General features: G+C 42.4%; 1 protein-coding gene across 4 annotated transcripts in view; it reads right to left on the reverse strand.

Moving 5' to 3' along the window:
• The window catches only part of epha4b (eph receptor A4b), a 341,474-nt gene that overhangs the window by 144,404 nt on the left and 174,252 nt on the right, over positions 1-22,818 (reverse strand). For all 4 annotated transcript variants that reach the window (XM_043701928.1, XM_043701927.1, XM_043701926.1 and 1 more), the window contains one exon: positions 1,146-1,301. In XM_043701928.1, the coding sequence (XP_043557863.1) occupies positions 1,146-1,301 (156 nt within the window). The remainder of the gene's footprint in view (positions 1-1,145; positions 1,302-22,818) is intronic.

Genomic DNA, 22,818 nt, shown 5'->3' on the forward strand with positions numbered 1-22,818 from the left:
AAGGATTGTTAGTAACATCTCTGACTAGTTTGACAGGGAAAAAAAAATGTAATGGTTTCTTCACTCTCTTGACACCACTTTCAAATCTTCATGAAACCTTCATTTTTCATTCATTCACCATTTATTGCCACTGTCTAGTTACCATTGAGAAGCTGATGGTCAGATCCCTTCTGAAACTGCTGTAGTTCATGTGCTGTAGGTAGTCGAAGAGTGTGGTGATGGGAAAGCATGGCCAGTCAGGCAGCATCCGAGCAGCATCACAGGCAATGACTATTTCCACTAAGAGACAAACTAACCAACACCCCAAGACACTCAATGGTGTTACCATTAATCAGAAATTCAACAGAGCTTGCTACATTAATACATCACTACAATAGCAGATTGGAAGCTTACTCCTCAAAGCCTGTCCACCATCTACAAGGCAGTGCTTTTCCAGCACCGCACTGTTTGACTCTGATCTCCAGCATCTGCAGTCCTGACTTTCTCCATGTGCTGAAGGTATTGCTGTAGGGAGGGAATTCAAGGATTTTGACCCAATGACAGTGAAGTAACGGCAAAATTCTTTCAGGCCAGAATGGTGAGTAGCTTGGAGGGGAACAAACAGCGAATGATGTTCCCATGTATCTGCTGCCCTTATCCTCCTAGATGAACATGGTCATGGGTTCAGAAGGTGCTGTCTAAGGATTTTTGGCAAATTTCTGCACTGCATCTTATAGATAGTGCACTCTGCTGCAACTGAACATCAATTTTGGAGGGTGTGGATGCTTGTGGATGGGATGCCAATCAAACAGGCAGCTTTGTCCTGGATGGTCTCAAGCTTCTTGAGTGTTGTTGGAGCTGCAGCCAGCCAGGTAAGTGGGGAGTATTCCATTACTCTAACTCTTGCCTTGTAGATGGTGGATAGGCTTTGAGGAGTAAGTAGGCAAGTTATTTGCCACAATACTCCTGGCTTCCAATCTGCTATTGTAGTCATGTATTTATATAGCAAGTCCAGTTGAATTTCTGGTCAATGGTAATGCCATTGAGTGTCTTGGGGTGTTGGTTATTTTGTCTCTTAGCAGAAACGATCATTGCCTGGTATTTGTGTGGTGTGAATGTTGGTTTATGGGCTTTTCAGTGCTTTCTGTGTATATTTATTAACTTACTTGTACAGGGCATAGCCTTGGGGTCAGTTTCTGCTCTGTAGTAGTTTTTCTCACAGGTACACTGGGATGAGCTCTCTTGATATGAATAGCTGTGAGGCGGACACTTCATGCAGTATGCATCCATGGATGAGGCCTTGTAGAAACCAGGTCGACATGCTAGAAACGCAAAGTGAAAAAGTGTGTTAGAGCAACATTCACTTCATTACGTCAAGTATAACCTGAAACAAAACTCCATCATTCCCATTCAGAATGTTAAGTTGAAAATCTTGCTGTACTCCAACCCAGAATGAAGAGTAAGAGGCAGCATTAATATTAGATAAAATAACATTAGAGCAAGAGGGAATGGTTTGAATACACGATTTAGAATATAGACCTGCCTGTTTAAAATATGATGTGACTTTTTGTCAGATGCTCTTAAAATGGTCGAGTTGACAGGAGTGTGAACATAATGCCAGTGAAGCATTTCCATGTCACCAACACAATACTTACTTCGCATTAAAACATTTTCAGCAAAATTCCAACTTAAGCCCAAGTTGAAAACCTAAGACAAAGCTGGGGCAATGTACAAATAAATTCTTGCAAGCATTTCCACCAATTTTATCATGTATACTCAGAAGACTGTTTTGTGTATTAGTGTGTGATATTCAACATTTCTAGCTGACACAAGTCAACTTCAAAAAACAAATTATGAATTTTGCTGCTCAATTTCCAACTGGTTATGTATTTCTTCCTTGGTATTCATTTTTTAAAAGTCTGATATTCAGTGGATCGAATTTGATAACTGAGCAGGTAAATTGTTATTAAGTTAATTGGAAATTTTCACATTCAGGATTTTTGACACAGGGTATGAAGTGCAACATTATTAAGCTGTGACACGACAAGAGGAAGTTAACTCATGTGAGATTTTTAATGACAGAGACATTGGAGATGATCACAGGTGAGAGTTTATTTTCATTTTTTAAGCATACGTCTCTTCTAGAAAGATTGGTTTCTGAGAAATGGCCAATTTTACAACCAGACAAAAAGTGACATTCATTCTGTTATCGAACTGAACCCAAGGAAACTCTCTCATTATTGTTAATTTACGCAGCTGAAAATAAGGCAAAAAACCAGGGAAATTCAGCTTTGAGCAACCTGTACATTCTTCATGAATGCCTCACCATTTGTCTCAGACTATTTACTCTCTCTCCTTCACAAATAAGGCTCGGGATATAAACACAGCCACAGGGAACCCATAGCGCAATATGTCAGTGAGGCCTGAGAAATGAGATTGAGATTTCCAGTTAATAGTTAGCTACATTGATCTCTCTGTGGCACACTGATATATTACACTACTCACTGAATTTGGCTGCAAGTGATTCATCACTCGCTACCTATAACACGGGCTGAATCTTCAGGCTGTGCGACATCAGGAACAGAGGTAGATGGGACTCAAAAACTATGAGGTCGGTCGACGTGCCAGCTTCCTATCTCTACTCTAAATGGTCATCTCTTTGGGGCTGACAAGGGCTCAGGGTCTGCACAGGCTACCCACTCCCACAAGCCAGGCAAGAAACTAGGCTCTTTAAGATCCTTGTTAAGTACTGAATAGAGGTTCTTATTTGAATTTCAGTTGGCTGACATGACTGTTGACAGGTCAACTGGCCGGAAACAGGCAACTAGCAGTAGCAGGCCAAGGTGTCAGTAATCTAGAGAGGCCTATAGGCCCACCATACTTGTCTCAGTGAGGGAACAGCAAAATGTTAGCTTCCCTTCCATGTCTACCAACAATCATGATGATTGCTTTTTTTCAAGTATTTTTTTAATTAAAGTTTAGAAAAATGTCTGAAAAGACACTATCTTGATGAGGCATCTCGCCAGTTATATAGCTTCTACTGCAGCTACATGCTGCTCTGAAAGTGGAAGATCTGATTGATTCTCCAGCTTTGAAAACCTGCCAACTGTCCTTAACAGGACAGGGAACCTGTCTCCTTGTGAAGTGGGTGCCCTGGTCAAAATTCCAGGTCAGTGACCACTCTCCAACAGCTCCCCCCCCAACCAGTTCGGGACGGGTTCACTGTCTCAGATCCTATTTCCCAATCCTCAGGTGAAAGGTCAACCCTGCATATGTCTACATGTTCCATCCGAGAGAAATGCAATTATTATAAAGTATATCAGACAATGATCCAACACCAAACTGGAGCTAAGGAGATAAGTCTGATGTTTGCCATTAAGTAAGAGAAAGAAATACACATGTGTTATCTGAGGAAGGCCTAATAAATCTCACCATCTCACATTGACTTCTGGTCTCAAATTTTTAAAATAACATGAATTTGATGACTCACATAATTACTGGACTTCATTATTTTGTTCATTAAACCATCCCTGGTGTATTTTAAGTGCCTTAATCAATTTGTGATCTTTGCAGACCATTTTGATTACAGCATATGAAATACTTGACTTCTTGGAGCACGAACAACATTAACACAACTTAACCTTTCACACTGCGTAACATTTTGCAACAAAGAAAATGGCCAAAGGTATGTCAGCATTTATTTGCATATATTAAGTAAATCAGGGCCACAGATAAATGTGCACCATGTGCCAGAACAGTCTGGATGTTGAATACTAAACACAAGACCAAAGACAGAAGGAAAAGTGAGGGCAGAGAGATGAGAGCAAGGCGAGGAGAATGGTAAATCTGGAGGAAGAGAGAGGAATTCTTAAGTAGCTGAACCATCCTGGGACTCCTTCATTGACATTCTACCTCTGGCTGGTACAAACTAGCCTAAACAGGGAAAATCAGATAGGGTGACTGCATTAGCAGTCTTTATTGGAGATTGTGTGTTGAGTAACAATTGAGCATGGGATGGGGCTGAGTTAAAATGTTTGCCATAAACGGATAGCCTGTAACATTCATTGTCAAGATTAGAGTGGTGCTGGTAGAGCACAGCACGACAGGCAGCATCCGAGGAGCAGGAAGAATCAACGTCTCGGGCAAAAGCCCTTCATCAGGGATGGTGCTGAGCTGGAAGTTTGGAACTGGGGTAAGGTGGGGGGGGAGGAGAAATGAGGAAACTGGTGCAATCCACATTGATGCCCTGGGGCTGATGGGTCCTGAGGCGGAAGATGAAGCATTCTTCATCCAGGCATCGGGTGGTGAGGGAATGGTGATGGAGGAGGCCCAGGACCTGCATTCCTTCGGCAGAGTGGACGGGGGAGTTGAAGTGTTCGGCCGCGGGGCGGTGGGGTTAATTGGTGCAAGTTTCCCAGAGATGTTCTCTGAAGCACTCTGCGAGAACACTTGATGCCTGGAGGATGGCCCACCCAACACCTGGAGGAAGGCCCACCCAACACCTGGAGGAAGAAAGCCTCATCTTCCGCCTCAGAACCCTTCAACCCCATGGCATCAATGTGGACTTCACCAGTTTCCTCATTTCCCCTCCGTCGCATTTTACCCCAGTTCCAACCTTCCAGCTCAGCACTGTCCTCCTGACCTGTCCTACCTGCCAATCTTCCTTCCCATCGATTTGCTCCACCCTCCTCTCCGACCTATCACCTTCACCTTCATCCACCTATTGCACTCTCAGCTACCTTCTCCCCAGCCCCACCTCCCTCCCATTTATCTCTCCATCCCCGAGGCTCCCAGCCTCACTCCTGATGAAGGACTTTTGCCTGAAATGATGACTTTTCTTGCTCCTCGGATGCTGCCTGACCTGCTGTGCTTTTCCAGCACCACTCTAATCTTGTCTCTGATCGCCAGCATCTGCAGTACCCACTTCCGCCTTGCTAACATTCATTGCTAACAGTCATTAAGTGGGGAGCTAAAGGCAGATCAACAACTAGGCCTCACTGAAACCTCATAGCATAAAGGATTGGAGACAATCTGAAAGAAAAGAGTTAATTACTAATTAGGAATTTGCCAACCCCTTCTTCATTAAACAAATTATTTATTAATTCACTTTTCCACTGCTCAAATCTCTAAGTAAAAATATTTTAAACTCAACCACTCTGAAAATATAGTAGCAAAATATTGCATCAGCTGGAAATGCACAGCAGGTAAACCTGAAACCGTGGAGACAGAGAGTAAACATTTCAGGTCTGTGATCTTCCTGACAAAATTAAGAAAATCACTTGCTTAAAACAAATCCAACAAATTATTTTGTTTGCTCCCTCAAAGGGATTTAAATTTTTACAGAGGAAGTAAGGGGTGGTGGTCATCTCCTGAGTTTGCTTGAGGTTTGAGCTTTCCCATGTGCACAATGGAGAACTGGCATTAAAAAACGAGTCTGTTAAAATGGACAATTAGTTTGGTGTATAGTCTACTTCAGGGATGCACATCAGCTGTCAAAGTTATTCAGAATTAATTAGATCCTGACTTACATGTAGACTCAGCAAGATGCCAGATCACTTTTTAATGCCTGACATTGTACAGAGATATGGAGACTACTTACATTGCACAATGTCATATTATGTACATATATATTTATATAATCTGCAGAATCTGCCTATTCATATCATCTGTAGGATTTTTTTCAAATACTAGTAAAGATTCTCCTTTTGCTGTCAAAATCTGCCAAAATGGGTTGAGTTTCTATGTGGGAAGATGCACTGCCATCCTTGGTTTTTGAGAGACAACCACATGAAGTGCTGACTATAACAGGAAAACTTTCTCATATATAGACTGGGACTCTGCTGAAATTGTTTTTTCCACTGGGTGAGAAGTGTAAGTGAGTAGCAACCAAATTGGACAAAGTTAAAGAGCAAACGAGGTAAATCGAGAAGTATTGATTAGGTGACATCTGTCAGTGAATGCAATAGCTTTTCCTTAGTTCTTGCCATCTCAGGAATCCCTAAAGGATCTATCCTTCATCCTCAGTATTTTCACATTTATCTGCTTCTCTTTGGTGTTGTCAATAGCAGATACAATATGCTAATGCCTCCTTGTGACTGGTCTCAATTTTTAACAGGCAGCTTGTACAAAAAAAAGTCATGACTTTATCCAAATTAACACTAGGAAGAGTGAACTCACTATTTCCAGTGACCTACTACAACTAGATTTGTTTGCCAGTGATTTCAAGTCTGTCCGCAGCTACTTTTTTTACACTTATTCAATTTCTCATGATCTTGACTCCCAACACAACCTCCATATACTTCCCAGCAAAAAGAACATTTTCTACCACAAACCTATTCCTGAATGTCATATTTTCAGACACCACTGCTGTCAATGTGCCATATCTTCTAGTTAACAACCACTGCTGGTCTAAGGCTAGGGTAGCTCTCTGTCATCAATTCTCCTTCCTGTGCTGAGTCAAAGACCCGTTTATTATCTGTGGTAGAGGACACACTAGTGTGTGTGTATATTAGGTTTTAGAAGGATAACTGACTTCCCCCCGGTGCAGGGCTCAGTCAACTGTACACAGAGTGAGTTGAGAGGGCCACAACATAGCATGACCGAATTTATCAACAGGAAAGGATTCTAGGACCTGAATGCGCATGTGATCCGTGCTCACTGACATGATTTCTTGGATGTTTGCACCTACTACCTTGGGAGCTGCCACGATGCCTATATGCTTGAGAACTCATGGTCCTGCTGCAGTAGAAAGTCCAGATGGTTATAAGAATGGCTACCGGGTTACAAGGGCAACCCACTACGACCTTGGCTGATGACTCCATTACAAAACCCCCTGACTGAGGCAGAGTGCCAATACAATGCAGCCCACTGTTCAGTCAATCCTATGCTGGAGCAGATGATAAATTTGCAGAATATGAAGGTCCACTGCTTGCATTATCCTGGCGGAGTCTTGCATTGCAGTCCAGACAGAGTACACAACATAATCCCAGCAAGCTATGCCCTGCACTGCTGGGGCAGGGAAAGAGAGGATTTGATGGCGGCTGGTGAACTGGGAGACTGGGAGCAGTCTTTCAGGGAGGATAAGGACAATGAGTAGGAAACAAAGGAACTCTTGAACCTGATAGAGTAGCATCAGGCACTATAGGCCAGACAGGACTTAATTGACATATGATTCCACTAGATCAAAGCTTGTGGTCAATTCTTGACTGTAAAACTCTTGGTGCTCGGCATGCAGACTACTCCTTTCTGTTCTAGGAGGCAAATGCAACTTGTGTTTGTCTGATTTCTGTCCACATTTGGTGTTTGCAATTAAACGTGCATGTTTTGAAGTGACTGAAAGCTTTCCTGCGATGAACCTCCATTGAACAATGATAAGATGCTGGGCGATAGTGGACATTGGGGAAAGAGTCACAGTGACTTGGAGAGGGTTGCAGACACTTTCAATCAACCTGTTTCAACCTATATTGACACATCACTGGAATAGATGGGACTTGAACTCAGGCCTTCTAGCTCACAGAGAGGGGCACTATCATGCACGACAGAGCTGTTAGGGAGGGTTATAAGATGGCCTGTGACTGAGGACAGGTAAGTTGTGTGGTCCGGCGCTGAAACAGGGATAAGTGCAGGAATGTGCAGTTTTATGTGCAAGAAGTATAAGGCCAATGTGTCATGAGAAGTGGGCTGTGACTGCTGTGCCATGACGTGCAGTGTCAAGGGCAATTCCAGCTGCCAATCTTCAGCCAGGTGCATCACTATGGTTCCAAGATGGCACTGTCGCGAGGAATGTGGGCACACCTCAGCAGTGGCATGTATGTCCGACAGTGGCAAGTGGAAGAACTGGGCTAGCATTACATGAGAGCAGCACTATACGGGGGTGGGAGGCAATTAATGAGATGAGTTCAGAATGATGGTGCAAGAAAACTCACAAAGCCTTATGGGGAGAAAGCCTCTGGGAAATTCACTGAAAATAACATGAAGTCAAATTAAGGGAAGATTCAGCTCTACATTTTTTCCAGTACACCATTAACTTTAACTGTTTAGTCATAATTACAACTGTCAGGAACCAAACAGATCACATGTGACTCCATCAGGACCTGGAGGAAGCCAAACTGTTTCTCAACCAAAGCCCATGAATCAGACACTGTGGTGCTCAATGCATTTCAATGTTAACCTTTTCAAACTCGTTACCTGTAGAACAAACAGCTCCTCCACCCCCACAAAATTCATTTCTTACTAAAACTTTCAAAAATGGCTTTGAAAAGTAGTATTCTTTAGTGTTCTACAGTCTGTGTGTAATAGCATGAGATCAATTGATTTGCATCAATACTGTTACATCAAAAGCTACAGGATAACATTGCCAAGTACCAGTGAATAGGGGTTGGTTACTTCCTTTGTCTTAATCACGTCATTACTGAGAGAAGGTTAGGGGTGAAGTTTCTTTTTAATTTAAAATGTGACCTTCAGTGCTGCTTCCAAATGAGTTGTACGCCACTTCTCAGTGATTTGAGCCAAATTATGAGATGGCTGGAGCCAAATATAAATGGAAATTATAGATTAATGGCCTAACTCAACATGCCAAATCCATTTTTTTGTTTCTGTGTGTCAGCATATGTTGCAAGGTCTGCATTTCTGGAAAGGTAATTAAATATGAAAATTATAACATTGTCACAGGATGTTCAGAATGATGGTGCAAGAAAACTCACAAGGCCTTGGATTGTCACAGGATCCAATGTTTGCTACATTCGATCCTGCTTAGGAACAAGTAAGAGGCTTTTCATGAGGCTTTCAATAGGTCACTTGAAACAGTTCAAGGGTCACTGAACAGCACTTCAACATTAACCTTAAGCCAATGAGACGGGGCCACTGAAGGTAACTCCATATTGGTCAGGGACAGTTGAAACAGAAGTTTGCTACTTTCAGGCCACTGTTCATTCAGATGCTTGGAATGAGTGGAAAGATGTTCCAAGCAGATGAGATGTTAATGTTAGCATTAGATTGGCTAATGTCAATCTCTGGATTGTTGCAACTTGGAAGAGGTTGCTGAGAAAGTGGCTAGCGGTCACTTTTTATGACTCAGGAGAAGTCCTGGGAGTCACTGATAGTTCAGGCCAGCTGAGGACAAAAGAAGCCCACAAGCAGCATTTGCTTGGTGCAGCTGACAAGTACTGGAGCTCAAATATACCCAGGGCAATGCAGCTTAGTTTCATTGAGATTTAGTGACTACTACAAAGGTTTGAGGGGCTTCTGGCCTGGGAGACAGGAGATGGGTTAAAACAAAGTATTGAGTACAGGAGCTGGGAGGGTATGTTGTGGCTGTATAGGGCACTGGTGAGGCCACTTTTGGAATATTGCATGCAATTCTGGTCTCCTTCCTATCAGAAGGATGTTGTAAAACTTAAAAGGGTTCAGAAAAGATTTACAAGGATGTTGCCAGGATTGGAGGATTTGAGCTACAGGGAGAGATTGAATAGGCTACGGCTGTTTTCCCTGGAGAGTCGGAAGCTGAGGGGTGACCTTATAGAGGTTTATAAAATCATGAGGGGCATGGATAGGATAAATAGTCAAGGTCCTTTCCCTGGGGTGCAGTAGTCCAGAACTAGAAGGCATAGGTTTAGGGTAAGAATGGAAATATATAAGAGAGACCGAAGGGGCAACTTTTTCACGCAGAGGGTGGTGCCTATGTGGAACAGGCTGCCAGAGGAAGTGGTGGAGGCTACTACAATTGCAACACTTAAAAGGCACATGGATGGGTATATGAATAGGAAGGGTTTAGAGGGATATGGGCTGGGTGCTGGCAGGTGGGACTAGATTGAATTGGGATATCTGGTGAGCATGGACAAGTTGGACTAAAGGGTTTGTTTCCATGCTGTACACCTCTATAACACTGTCACTTGAATCTGGGTGTATGACTCTATAACACTGTCACTTGAATCTGGGTGGAGTACTGAAAAATCCATGGGTTCTGTCTTGACCACATCTGAGGAACTCTGTGGGATGTTCATTTGTTGTTTGTCTTGTTATTCATGCTCAGCTCATTCTAATTTCGTACATTAGAATAAAAGTTGTATAGCTTGTTCTGCGTTAGTGATTTTGTAAGTTTAATTGTTCAAATTTATGAAATCTGCTGACCTTATTCTCGTGGCAATTATCTGTAATCTCATATTTTTAAACAAAAAAAGTCCAGAGTCACCTTCCAGTTTGTTACAGAGTATGGCCATAGAGTCGTAGAGTCCTCCAGCACAGAGACAGGCCCTTTGGCCCAAACTGATCCATGCCAACCAAAAATGTTCACCTACAGTAATCTCATTTCTCTGCACTTGGTCTATATCCTTCCAAACCTTTCCAATCTTGTCCAAATACCTTTTAACTGTTGTTAATGTACCTGCCTCAACCACTTCCACTAGCAGCTCATTCCACATGTGTACTGCCCCCTCTGTAAAAAAGTTGCCACTCCAGTTCCCTTTTATTCTTTCCCCTCTCACCTTAAACTGATGCCCTCTAGTCCACGATTCCCCAACCTTGGGGAAAATACTGAGCACATTCACTCTATGCATGCCTCTCATGATCTTATACACCTCTATAAGATCCCCTCTCGGTCTCCTATGCTCTAAAGTAAAAGGTCGTAGCTTGACCAACACCTCCCTATAACTCAGACCCTTGACTCCTGGCAACATCCTTGTAAATTTTTTCAGCATTCTTTCCAGTTTAATAACATTTAACTAACTGTTTAATAACAACGTGTCCAAAGCTGAACACAATACTCAAAGTACGGCCTCAGCAATGTCCGGTACAACTGCAACGTAACTTCCCAACTCTTATTATAGAATCCCTACAGTGTGGAAACAGGCCATTTGGCCCATCGAGTCCACACCGACCATCCAAAGAGTATCCCACCCAGACCTATTCCCATACCCTATTACTCTACATTTCTCCTGACTAATGCACCTAACCTACACATCTATGAACACTATGGGCAATTTAGCATGGCCAATTCCCCTAACCTGCACCTCTTTGGATAGTGGGATGAAACCGGAGTACCTGGAGGAATACCACGTAGACACAGGGAGAGCATTCAAACAACACACAGTCACCCAAGGGTGGAATTGAACCCTGGTCCCTTGTGTTGTGAGGCAACAGAGCTAACCACTGAGCCACCATGCTGCCCTGATAACTTCTATACTCAATACCCTGACTGATGAAGGCCAGTGTGCCAAAAGCTGCCTTCACTGCTCTGTCCATCTGTAACTCCATTTTCAGAGAACTGTGCACCTGAACTCCAAGATCCCTCTGTTCCACTACACTCCTTAAAGCCCTATCATTCACCATGAAACTCATATCTTGATTTAACTTTCATATATTAAACTCCATTTGCCATTTCTCAGCCCACTTCCCCAGCTGATCAAGGTCCTGCTGATAACCTTCCTCACTGTCCATGATACTGCCTATTTTAGTGTCATCTGCAAACTTAGATTAGATTACATTAGATTCTCTACAATGTGGAAACAGCCCCTTTGGCCCAACAAGTCCACACCGACCCTTTGAAGAGTAATCCACCCAGACCCAATTTCTCTGACTAATGATTCTAACACGATGGGTAATTTAGCATGGTCAATTTACTTAACCTGCACATCTCTGGAGTGTGGGAGGAAACTGGACACCTGGAGGAAACCCCGCAGACACAGGGAGAATGTGCAAACTCCACACAGCCACCTGAGGCTGGAATCAAATCTGGATCCCTGGCGCTGAGAGGCCGCAGTGCTAACCACTGAGCCACCGTGCCACCTACTTACAAATCATGTCTTGTACATTCTCATCCAAATCATTGATATAGATAACAAACAGCAATGGGCCCAGTACCAACCCATGAGACACCCCACTAGGCACAGGCCTCCAGTCTGACAAGCATCATTCCACTATTACCCTCTGCTTGCTACCATCAAGCCAATTGTGTATCCAATTTACCAGCTCGCCCTGGATTCCATACGATCCAATCTTTCAGAGCAGCCTACCATGTGGAATCTTATCAAAGGCCTTACTAAAATCCATATAGACTATGGTTAACCCCTGCCCTCGTCAACCTTCCTGGTCACTTCATCAAAGAACTCTATCAAATTTGTGAGGCACAATCTTCCACGCACAAAGCCATGCTGACTATTCTGAATCAAACCCTGTCTTTACAAATGCATGTATATCTTACCTCTCAGAATCTTCTCAAGTAACCTACAGATGATAAGCTTACTGGTCTATAGTTCCCAGGTTTTTCTTTGCAGCCCTTCTTGAATAAGGGCCCAACTTTCGCTACCCTCCAGTCTTCTGGGACCTCATCCGTAGCTAACGATGATGCGAAAATATCAGCCAGGGCCCCCTCAATTTCTTCTTTAGCCTCTTTCAGCGTTCTTGGATAGATCTGGTCAGGATCAGGAGATTTATCCACCTTCATACATTCTAATACATCCAACACCTCCTCTACAGTGATATGGACTATCCTCAAGATATGACCACTAACTTCCCCAAGTCTTCATGACTTTCTCCACAGTAAATACACAGGAGAAATATCCATTGAGGACCTCACTGATCTCCTGTGGTTCGACATATACATGTCCACTTTGGTCTTATTCTCTCTCTGGTTATTCTTTCTGCTTTGATATACTTAAAGGACCTCTTTGGATTCACCCTAATCTTCTCAGCTAAGCTATCTCATGTTCCCTTTTGGCCCTCCTGATTTCCTTCCTGCCTCAGGTGACTGACTGTGTGGAGTTTGCACGTTCTCCCCGTGTCTGCGTGGGTTTCCTCCGGGTGCTCCAGTTTCCTCCCACAGTCCAAAGATGTGCAGGTCAGGTGAATTGGCTGTGCTAAATTGCCCGTAGTGTTAGGTAAGGGGTAAATGTAGGGGTATGGGTGGGTTACGCTTCGGCAGGTTGGTGTGGACTTGTTGGGCCGAAGGGCCTGTTTCCACACTGTAATGTAATGTAATCTAATCTAAACTCCTGCATCTCCCATATACCTCCAGGGATTTCCTTGATGCCTGTACCTGACTCATACCTCCTCCTTTTCTGTGGTCAAAGCCTCAAGTATCTCTTGTCATTTAGGGTTCCCTATTCCTGCCAACCTTGCCCTTCACCCTCACAGGAACACACAGACCTTGAACTCGAGCTACCTCACTTTTAAGGCCTCCCACTTGCCAGAAGTACCTTTGTCTGCAAACTGCTCCAATCAATCCTTGCAAGCTCCTGTCTTATTCTATCAAAATTTGCTTTGCCCCAATTTAGAACTTGAACCCGCGGACTACTTTTACCCCTCTCCATAGGTCACTGGTCCCAAAGTGCTCCCCCACTGTCACCTCCATCACGTGTACTGCCCTACTGCCCAGGAGTAGTTAGAGTTTTACCCCTTCCCGAGTAGGACCCTCCTTCTAGTGGTTCTGGAAACTTTTCTGAATGCACTTAACCAATTCCACCCCATCTCAGGCTTTAACATTCTGGTAGTCCCAATCTATGCTAGGAAAATTAAGATCCCCTACTTTGACAACCCTATTGCTCCTGCAAGTCTATGCAGTCTCCCTGCATATTTGTACTTCTAATTCCCTTTGACTATTTGGGGGGGCTATAGTACAACCCCAATAATATCACCATCCCCTTCTTATTTCTTAGCTCCACCCAGAAAGCCTCACTGGATGATTCTTCATTTCTGATCACTACAGGGACACTGGCCTGTTCTCAAACAGGTTCATAAATAAACTCAGGGAGTCTCATCTGAGATTGTAGTCTAAATTCAGAGCTCTCAGTGGGAATCATAACAAATACCTTGCGTTTCACTTTCTGATTTCTACACTTCAAAGGTGCTGGCAACATTGCTATGTAATTGCGGATTTTGTGAAGATTTGTAGCTCAGGTTTTGGTTCAGGGTGTAAGCTTGCTCACTGAGCTGAAAGATTTGTTCTCAGACATTTCATCACCATGCTAGGTAACAACATCAGTGAGCCCCCATTGTAGCACTGATGTTCAATCCTGCTTTCTAAGTATGTGTCTTGGTCTGTTATGGTGGGTGATATCACTTCCGGTTCTTTTTTCTGAAGGGTTGGTAAATTGGGTCCAAATCGATGTGTTTGCTGATGAAGTTCCAGTTTGAATACCAGACCTCTATTGCTATGTACTTGCTACACATTACTAAACTTGATATTATTAAGCAGATGAGTGAGGGTTGAAATGAAATGTTACCTGGGTTTGTGGTGGTACTGATAATTTATCAGCCATATTTATCAGGTTTAGCAACATTGCTCAGTTAACCTTAGTGAAAAGGTTTTTGATATCCATGCTTCAAGCCACTTAAAAAGAGATCTTCTAATGATGGGGGTAGCATCCCTGTCTCTGAGCTATAAGTCCTGAGTTCAAGTCAGTCCAAAACCTGATGGCCAAAGAAGAAGCATTCATAACAAGGCCTAACAATTTGCCTGTCAACTTTTAAATCCATCCAACACATGCTAATGGCTGGCAAGAGAGATTACTGGTCATCCGTGTGAAATTACAAGTGATAAGACCACACTAATTAGAAAGGACTAAAAAGGATATGCTGATAGGAGTAGATGAATTAGGTAAGTGCATCCTGCCGAGGTGAATGGCATGTTTTGGTGCAAACTTCTACGTGTTTCTACCCTTCATCTCTCCATTAGTTTTCATACCAGTCAAAGTCTCTATTTTATTGAATAAAAGCTTTCAGCATCCTTCAACAAAAAGACACCAACAATGAAGGAATGTTAGAAATTAGACTTAGGCCCATAACTACGCTCGATATAAGATATTGTTGTTCAATTTCGATTCACACCTATGCCGCTGATATAGTGTACAGTCCAACAATGGAGTTCCTACCGAGATGCACAACTGGTGAAGGGACACGAAGATCCATGAAAGAGAACATCCCGTTCTGATCATCTTCAGAGACCTTTCAACCTTTTGGTGTGCAACTTAACAATCCATAAGCTGTGCTTTTTTATTCTTTGGTGGGATGTTATCTCGTGGGCCTTGAACCAAGACCATTTCAGAGACAACCACATTGCTGGTATCACATGTAGGCCAGCCCCATGGTAGATTTCCTTCGCTGAAGGACATTACTGAACCATATAGAGTATTTACAACAACCGATGATCAGCATGGTCACCTTTACTGACAATAGCTTTATATTCCATTTTTGCTTAATGAATTTAAACTCCACCAGCTGCCATGTTGGATTTTTAACCCACTCCCCAGAGCATTAGCGTGGGCCTTTGGATTACTATGCCCTGTGACCGAACCAGCACATCACCCTCTCCTCGCATGAGTACAGTAAATCAGTGTGAAGTCAAAGTAGTTTTACAGCCTGCAGTGTTATTATGTACTTATAATGAGAAGGAATAAGGTGGATCATGAATGAATTGAAATAAATGGAGCAATTTTCATTCTCCTTTAGGGGAGGTGGTGCACGTATTTCCAAATCGAAGTCAGTTAAGTTGTACTCCAGTAAAATGGGATTTAATAGGCCTTAGTAACAAAGAAGACTTTGATTTAAAAATCTCTAGCAGAGCAGATGAATAAATCTTCTTTAACTTTTAATAGACTACTGAATAATACAATGGTCCGTGGATATTATGTTAAGAATAACAGAAGGAAGTATTCAGTTTTGCTACGCCCTGTGACCTCTCATCAATCAGGAATACAACACTGCATCCGCAGCAGCACATCTCAAGAAAAACCCTAACGACTTGCCCAGTGAATTCTAAATTCCTGAGACAAACGGTAAATTCATTGTCCCAGTCAGATCACATCAATCAAAACCTCTCTTCACCCAGGCAAAGGCAGACTAATCAATTATGCAAACTAAACTAAGATCTCACAAAGGTTTAGCACTTGACTGCACAAAAACTTGAAACGACTCCAAACTGCTTTCTCCTGTGTGGGAGACACTGATTAAATATTAATGCCTCAGCAAGTAAGTCTTGTTTTTGCCAATCAATACCTTTTAGGACTAATACCCTGTGTTGCACACAGTCTTTAGAGAGAGATGGAGTACAAAGAACTCGACCAACACAACAATTTATTTGATTGTGCAATACATACTTGGAGTGTATTTATGGCTTTGTGTTTCGGCTATGAATTATAGCAGCATTCTTATCACAAGGGACTGACCATTCTTTTGTTGTAGTTAAACTGAAATCTTATTTAATGAATAGCAAATAGTAGGGAAGCAATGATACTTCAGTCAGTGAACAAACTGCCAGATAAAGACTTAGTAAAGTAATTGATAAGGAGAAGCCTATAGTTAATGTAACAGACGAATAATAATGTTTGAGTAGCTAGTCCTACTTTGTCACAGGTTTGATATTGTCCCAGTTTTTCCAAATCTGTGTGTTTTTTTTGTTTCATCTCTGATTTAATTTTTCTCTCATCAGAGACTTTGGTTAGCACTGCTGCCTCACAGCGTCAGAGACCCGGGTTCAATTCCCGCCTCAGGCGACTGACTGTGTGGAGTTTGCACGTTCTCCCCGTGTCTGCGTGGGTTTCCTCCGGGTGCTCCGGTTTCCTCCCACAGTCCAAAGATGTGCAGGTCAGGTGAATTGGCCATGCTAAATTGCCCGTAGTGTTAGCTAAGGGTAAATGTAGGGGTATGGGTGGGTTGCGCTTCGGCGGGGCGGTGTGGACTTGTTGGGCCGAAGGGCCTATTTCCACACTGTAAGTAATCTAATGTCTTTTTCTGGAAATTTTCCTCAAGGCACCAACCCTTTTTGGGGTTAGGATGTCCAAGGATCCAGTATCCTTCAGTAATTTGCTCAGTCGATGATTTTCACTCAATAGTCTCATCATGGATGTTGTCAGGGTATAATATAATCAGAACTAAGCATGTTCCTGTATATAGAAATCCATGTGGCATTGCATCTTGTTGATTATGGACCAGTGGCCCTCAGGTCAAGGGTAGGTACTCACATGGAACCTTTCTCCCCTCACAACAGATCAGGCGACAACAGCTACCAAATATTCTTCTGCAATTAGTACGTAGTTTGTCAATTCATTTTGAAAAGTCAGAGTCATAGAGATGTACAGCATGGAAACAGATCCTTCGGTCCAACTTGTCCATGCCAACTACATATCCTAACCTAATCTAGTCCCATTTGCCAGCGCTTGGCCCATATCCATCTAAACCCTTCCCATTCATATACCCATCCAGATGCCTTTTAAATGTTGTAATTGTACCAGCTTCCACCATTTCCTCTGGCAGCGGATTCCATATATGCATCATCCTTTGCGTGAAAAAAGTGCCCCTTGGGTTCCTTTTAAATTTTTCCCCTCTCATCCTAAACTTATGATCTCTAATTCTGGACTCCCCCATGTGAGGGAAAATATCTTGTCTATTTACCCTACCTATGCCCCTCATGATTTTATAAATCTCTACAAACCTCCAACACTCCAGGAAAAACAGCCCCAGTCTATTCAGCCTCTCCCTGTAGCTCAAACCCTCCAACCCTGGCTGAATCCTTGTAAATCTTTTCAGAACTCTTTCAAGTTTCACAACATCCTTTTGATAGGAGGAAGACCAGAATTGCGCACAATATTCTAAAAATGGCTTAACCAATTCCTGTACAGCTGCAAAATGACCTCCCAACTCCTGGCCTCAATACCCTGACTAAGGAAAGCATACCAAACGCCTTTTTCACTTCATAGCTACGTGTAACTCTATTTCCAAGGAACTATGAACCTGCACTCCAAGGTTTCTTTGTTCAGCAAACTCCCCAGAACCTCACCATTAAGTGTGTAAGTCCTGCCCGGATTTCCTTTTCTACAAAGCAGCACCTCGCATTTATCAAAATTAAACTCGATCTGCTACTTCTCGTCCCATTGGCCCATCTGAACAAGATCCCATTGTACTCTGAGGTAACTCTCTTCACTGTCAATTTTGTCAACTACATACTTATTAACTGTCCCTCCTACGTTCACATGCAAATCATTTATATAAATGACGAAAAGCAGTGAACCCAGCACTGATCCTTGCAGCACACCACAAGTCACAGGCCTCCAGTCTGAAAGGCAACCCTCCTCCACCACTCTCTGTCTTCTACCTTTGAGGCAGTTCTGTATCCAAATGGTTAGTTCTTCTATTATTCCATGTGACCTAACCTTGCTAACCATCTACCAAGAGGAATCGTGTCAAATGCATTACTGAAGTCCATATAGATTACATCCACCACTCTGTTCTCATCAATCCTCTTTGTTACTTATTCAAAAAACTTAATAAAGTTAGTGGGACATGATTTCCCAAGCATAAAACCATGTTGACTATCCTCAAACCATTCTTCAGAGGCTGATTGAAATTTGACAGTGCGTCTGTGTCATTCCCAGAGTATCAGGAGTACAGCATATGCATGGAAAGAGATTTGGTGAGTTGTTCAGCACTCCGAAATAATTCTAAGCCCCCTGCCCAATCTATCGCCCCATTTGGTTCCGTTATGGGTGGGAGTAGTTTCAAGTTTGGAGCTTTCAATCAGAGCTGAAAATGTGTTGCTGGAAAAGCGCAGGTCAGGCAGCATCCAGGGAACAGGAGAATCGACGTTTCGGGCATGAGCCCTTCTTCAGGAATGAGGAAAGTTTGTCCAGCAGGCTAAGATAAAAGGTAGGGAGGAGGGACTTGGGGGAGGGGCGTCGGAAATGTGATAGGTGGAAAGAGGTCAAGGTGAGGGTGATAGGTCAGGCTGACCTCTCCCCCCCCACCCCAGTCTGACCTATCACCCTCACCTTGACCTCTTGCCTGCTGGACAAACTTTCCTCATTCCTGAAGAAGGGCTCATGCCCGAAACGTCGATTCTCCTGTTCCCTGGATGCTGCCTGACCTGCGCTTTTCCAGCAACACATTTTCAGCAACACACTCTGATTGAAAACTTTGAGGAGAAAGTGAGGTCTGCAGATGCTGGAGATCAGAGCTGAAAATGTGTTGCTGGAAAAGCGCAGCCATTTTTAATTTTAAACATTTTATAAATATTGAGCTGACATCTGCTGCGCTTTTCCAGCAACACATTTTCAGCTCTGATCTCCAGCATCTGCAGACCTCACTTTCTCCTCAAAGTTTTCAATCAGAGTCCAGCAGCTGTAGCCATTTTTAATTTTAAACATTTTATAAATATTGAGCTGACATCTTAGAATAAAGATGCCCTCTTTTTATTTTATCTACTGCAACAGGCTATAGGAGAAAGTGAGGACTGCAGATGCTGGAGAGCAGAGTCAAAACATGTGTGGCACTGGAAAAGCACAGCAGGTCAGGCAGCACCCAAGCAGCAGGACAGTCAACGTTTCAGGCATGAGCTCTGCATCAGGTTATAGCCTCCCTAGTGCTGCAGAGTCTCCAATTGGCTTTCCATTGTGACAGCTGCCGATTATCCTTAATTGGAGGCCAAGCTTATCCTCTGACCACTAATTGGTCAATCCTGTTAAAATCTACGTAGAGCCACCACACCCAATATGATTTAGGATTAGGATTCACAATCAATCAAAAAGTTGGAACCGTGAAACAGGCAAAGATCTGTGCCCAATAAGATCAGACCCCACCATACCAATAACATAATGTTGAAGTCATTACATCAGTGAGCTGGGAGATAAGGTCACCAAGGCTTGTTGTAAAATTTCAATGGGTCTTCCAACATGGCTGCGACCTGCTTTAACCCTCCCATTAAAAAGACGCACAGAATCCAGCGGGGCTCACAGGAAATGTGTCAATAGCCTTGTGAAATAGTCACCTCTCTTCAAATTTACCAAATGTGCAATGAATTAAATTAAACAGCGCTATATATCTCCTTCGATATCAACAGGCTTTTAAACTTAATCTTGCTGTCACTTAGCATGTGTTCTCACCTAGAGATTATAGTTTGGTGATATCTTGTTCCATGGGCCATTATTAAAGTTTCTTAACAATTGTACTTTAAAAAGAACTATTTTCTTGCTCTTGCAGCAAACTGGCTAAATTCAGTATATTTGACAAGGATGTGTATACTGAACTTTGGACTGTCATGGATCATGCCATGCAGTGTTTCTCTCTATGTCATCACAGAAAGCCCAGCACCAGTTGTTTGACAAGCTAACCTCAGCACCAGTAGTTTATCCCTGTCAATGCCTTACATTGTACTTACCTTTCCTGCCAAATATAATTTATTCTCTCTGATGGTTTAAACACTCTCATGTGAGAATAGTAGGTCAATAGGACATATTTGTTTTTGTTTGAATTCCATTGACAAATTATATAAAGTGTAGGCTCATCCATTAATGAAGAGCAAAATTTGACATGGGTCAGGGAAACGTAAGGTAGTTTTGTCACTCCAAACTTGAAAAGGAAGGTTTTTTTTGGAAAAGGTGTGAAGGAGGTGAGGTACAACTGAAATACATCACTAAAGTCACAAAGCAATGGTTACTAAAAGCCTTTCCATGACACTCTGTCCCTTAGTTCCGATCTGAATGAATGAGTCTGGAATGCTATGGCCAGAGCATTTGGAAAAGTTTCAGATATATGCCCAGCAATACAGTATGACAAAAAAGTTACTTTCACCATTGGGTTGTATTTCCTGATAATTATAAATAGTTAATGTTATTCAGCACTTTGATCTCTGTTATGCCTCTCAATTTGCACATAATTATTCAGCAAAGTTACCAAAGAAGCAAGGTGTATACATAAATCAAAACAGGACTAAATTGCATACACTGTCTATTGTTCTACAACACTTAAGTGCATTAATGCTGTACTGTAATATATCTAATCCCCAACCATTTATATCTGAAACACAATTACAATATAAGTGGACAACCTTGTTTGTTATATATACTTCTCTCCTAATTATACTTGGTCTTTTTGATGAAACAGAATTTGGCTAATTTAGCTACCACAAATCAACGGCCATTGTGAATATACTGTGCATAAGAAGTAGGGCCAATGGGCAAGCCCTTGTTCTGTAAGCTATTTCTTCTCATTCTGGATTCCTCACAAGAGGTAACATCCTTTCAGCGTCTATTTTGTCAAGCCTCTCAGAACCTTGTCTATTTCAATAAGATTGCCTCCCATTATTTTAACTCCAACGAGTATTGGCTCAACTCTCTTGACCTTTTATAAAAGGTCAGAAATCAGAAATCAATTGAGTGAACTTCCTCTGAACTCTCTCCAATGCAATATGTGCCTCCATAAACGAGGAGATCAAAACTTTAGCCAACATTCTTGACCTAGGATGTGGCATAGCATTCCACTGTCATAAAACAGCATATCCTCCGATTCAACAATCTGTTTCATGTGTGCAACAACATGAAGACCAGCTGGTAATATATTTAAATTCCCATGTACAGAAAGCACTTGGTGCAAGTATGATGTTTCCTGTAACATTTTCCCCATTATAACTTTCTGTAATGCTATTTCTTTTGTGATTTGGTTTTCTTATTTATCCTACTGAGCAATGATTTCTCTCAGATGAACAGCCAAATGGAATGGCATTCCTCTACTTATACTTGTTGCTTTTATCTAACTGGTTTACAAGGTCAGTTCCAGCTCAAAACTCCTAGTCACAATCTCAGCCAAACTGGATGTTAATGGCCATTTCCATGTGCTACTCACAAGAAATACTTTGCCTCCTCATTTTCTGTTTCAAAAAGTGTCCAGATAGTTCCAATGTACACTAGTTATGTTGAACTCCATTGCCTTTCCCTACTTGGAAAACCATTGAAGGCAAACTGTATCGCGTTAATCATTTTCATATTGCATTCCATTTCCTTTATTCCCAGTCCCTGCTCCATGTTTTGTTCTTCTTTTTCAATTCCCATTTACTTGTTTTGAAGTTCTGTTTGTGATGCTATCTGGAAAGCTTTATTCCCCAATGACTTTCCTTGTGGGAAGCCAAAAGCCTGTTTACATTTTGTGTTCCCATTGACTATCCTTTTTCCACGTTCCCATCTCATTCTTTCTATGTTGGATTTGGTGAGCTGTCAATTTTTTTGACAGTGTTGTTTGTTTGTGTGTTTTCAAGCCTTTCTTCCATTCATTTCTTGGAACTCTCTTCCTCACTCTTCTCTCCCAAGGCTTGTTCCTCAGTTTCTCTGTGAAGAGCTCTTTGTTTCATATTCTGGTGCTCGTTCCCTCGATGTCTTTACACTACCAATCCAAATTCTAAGTAGAACATTTTACTGACTCTATATTTTTAGGATCACAGTCCTTGAAACAATAACTGCACTAATTTTTCCTTTACCCAAACAGTTCTGTACAAACCCCTTTCCTTTCGCTGCGACTATCCGAGTGCCAACTACACACAAAAATTCTCAGTGATTTTATTATGAATACACACTAGTGCTTGCAAACCCATTTAATCAGCTTCACACCCATTGAAAGCATTTGAAACCATTTAGGCATCACCCACAAACCACACTATATCTCATGGAGTAGAATACCACACGAAATTCAGTTCATCATAAAGAATTGCAGCAGCTGACTCCATGCGATAAAACCTATGTTCCTCTATCTGTGGGTTTGCAGATGGTAGGGAGTAAAGTTCCCTTGATGGGCTTCCTGCCTATTTTTTGCTCACCACGCAACTGTCTGCAAATATACTAGGCAGGGGGGTGGAGGTGTGAGGGCTAGTATTAGCATGACAATCATGGACAAATTATTGTCAATTTAACAGCTACTTCTCACCTAGTCACAGTGTTTGGCTGGCGGGGGAATGAAGGGTTGTGTGAGAAGGAGACAGCCCACAATTTTAGAATAGAATAGAATCCATACTGTGTGGGCACAGGCCATTCAGCCCATCTAGTCAACACTGCCCCTCTGAAGAGCTTCTCACCCTGACCAACCACCCCC

Source organism: Chiloscyllium plagiosum, chromosome 13, assembly GCF_004010195.1.
Source record: "Chiloscyllium plagiosum isolate BGI_BamShark_2017 chromosome 13, ASM401019v2, whole genome shotgun sequence".
In the NCBI taxonomy this organism is placed as follows: domain Eukaryota; kingdom Metazoa; phylum Chordata; class Chondrichthyes; order Orectolobiformes; family Hemiscylliidae; genus Chiloscyllium; species Chiloscyllium plagiosum.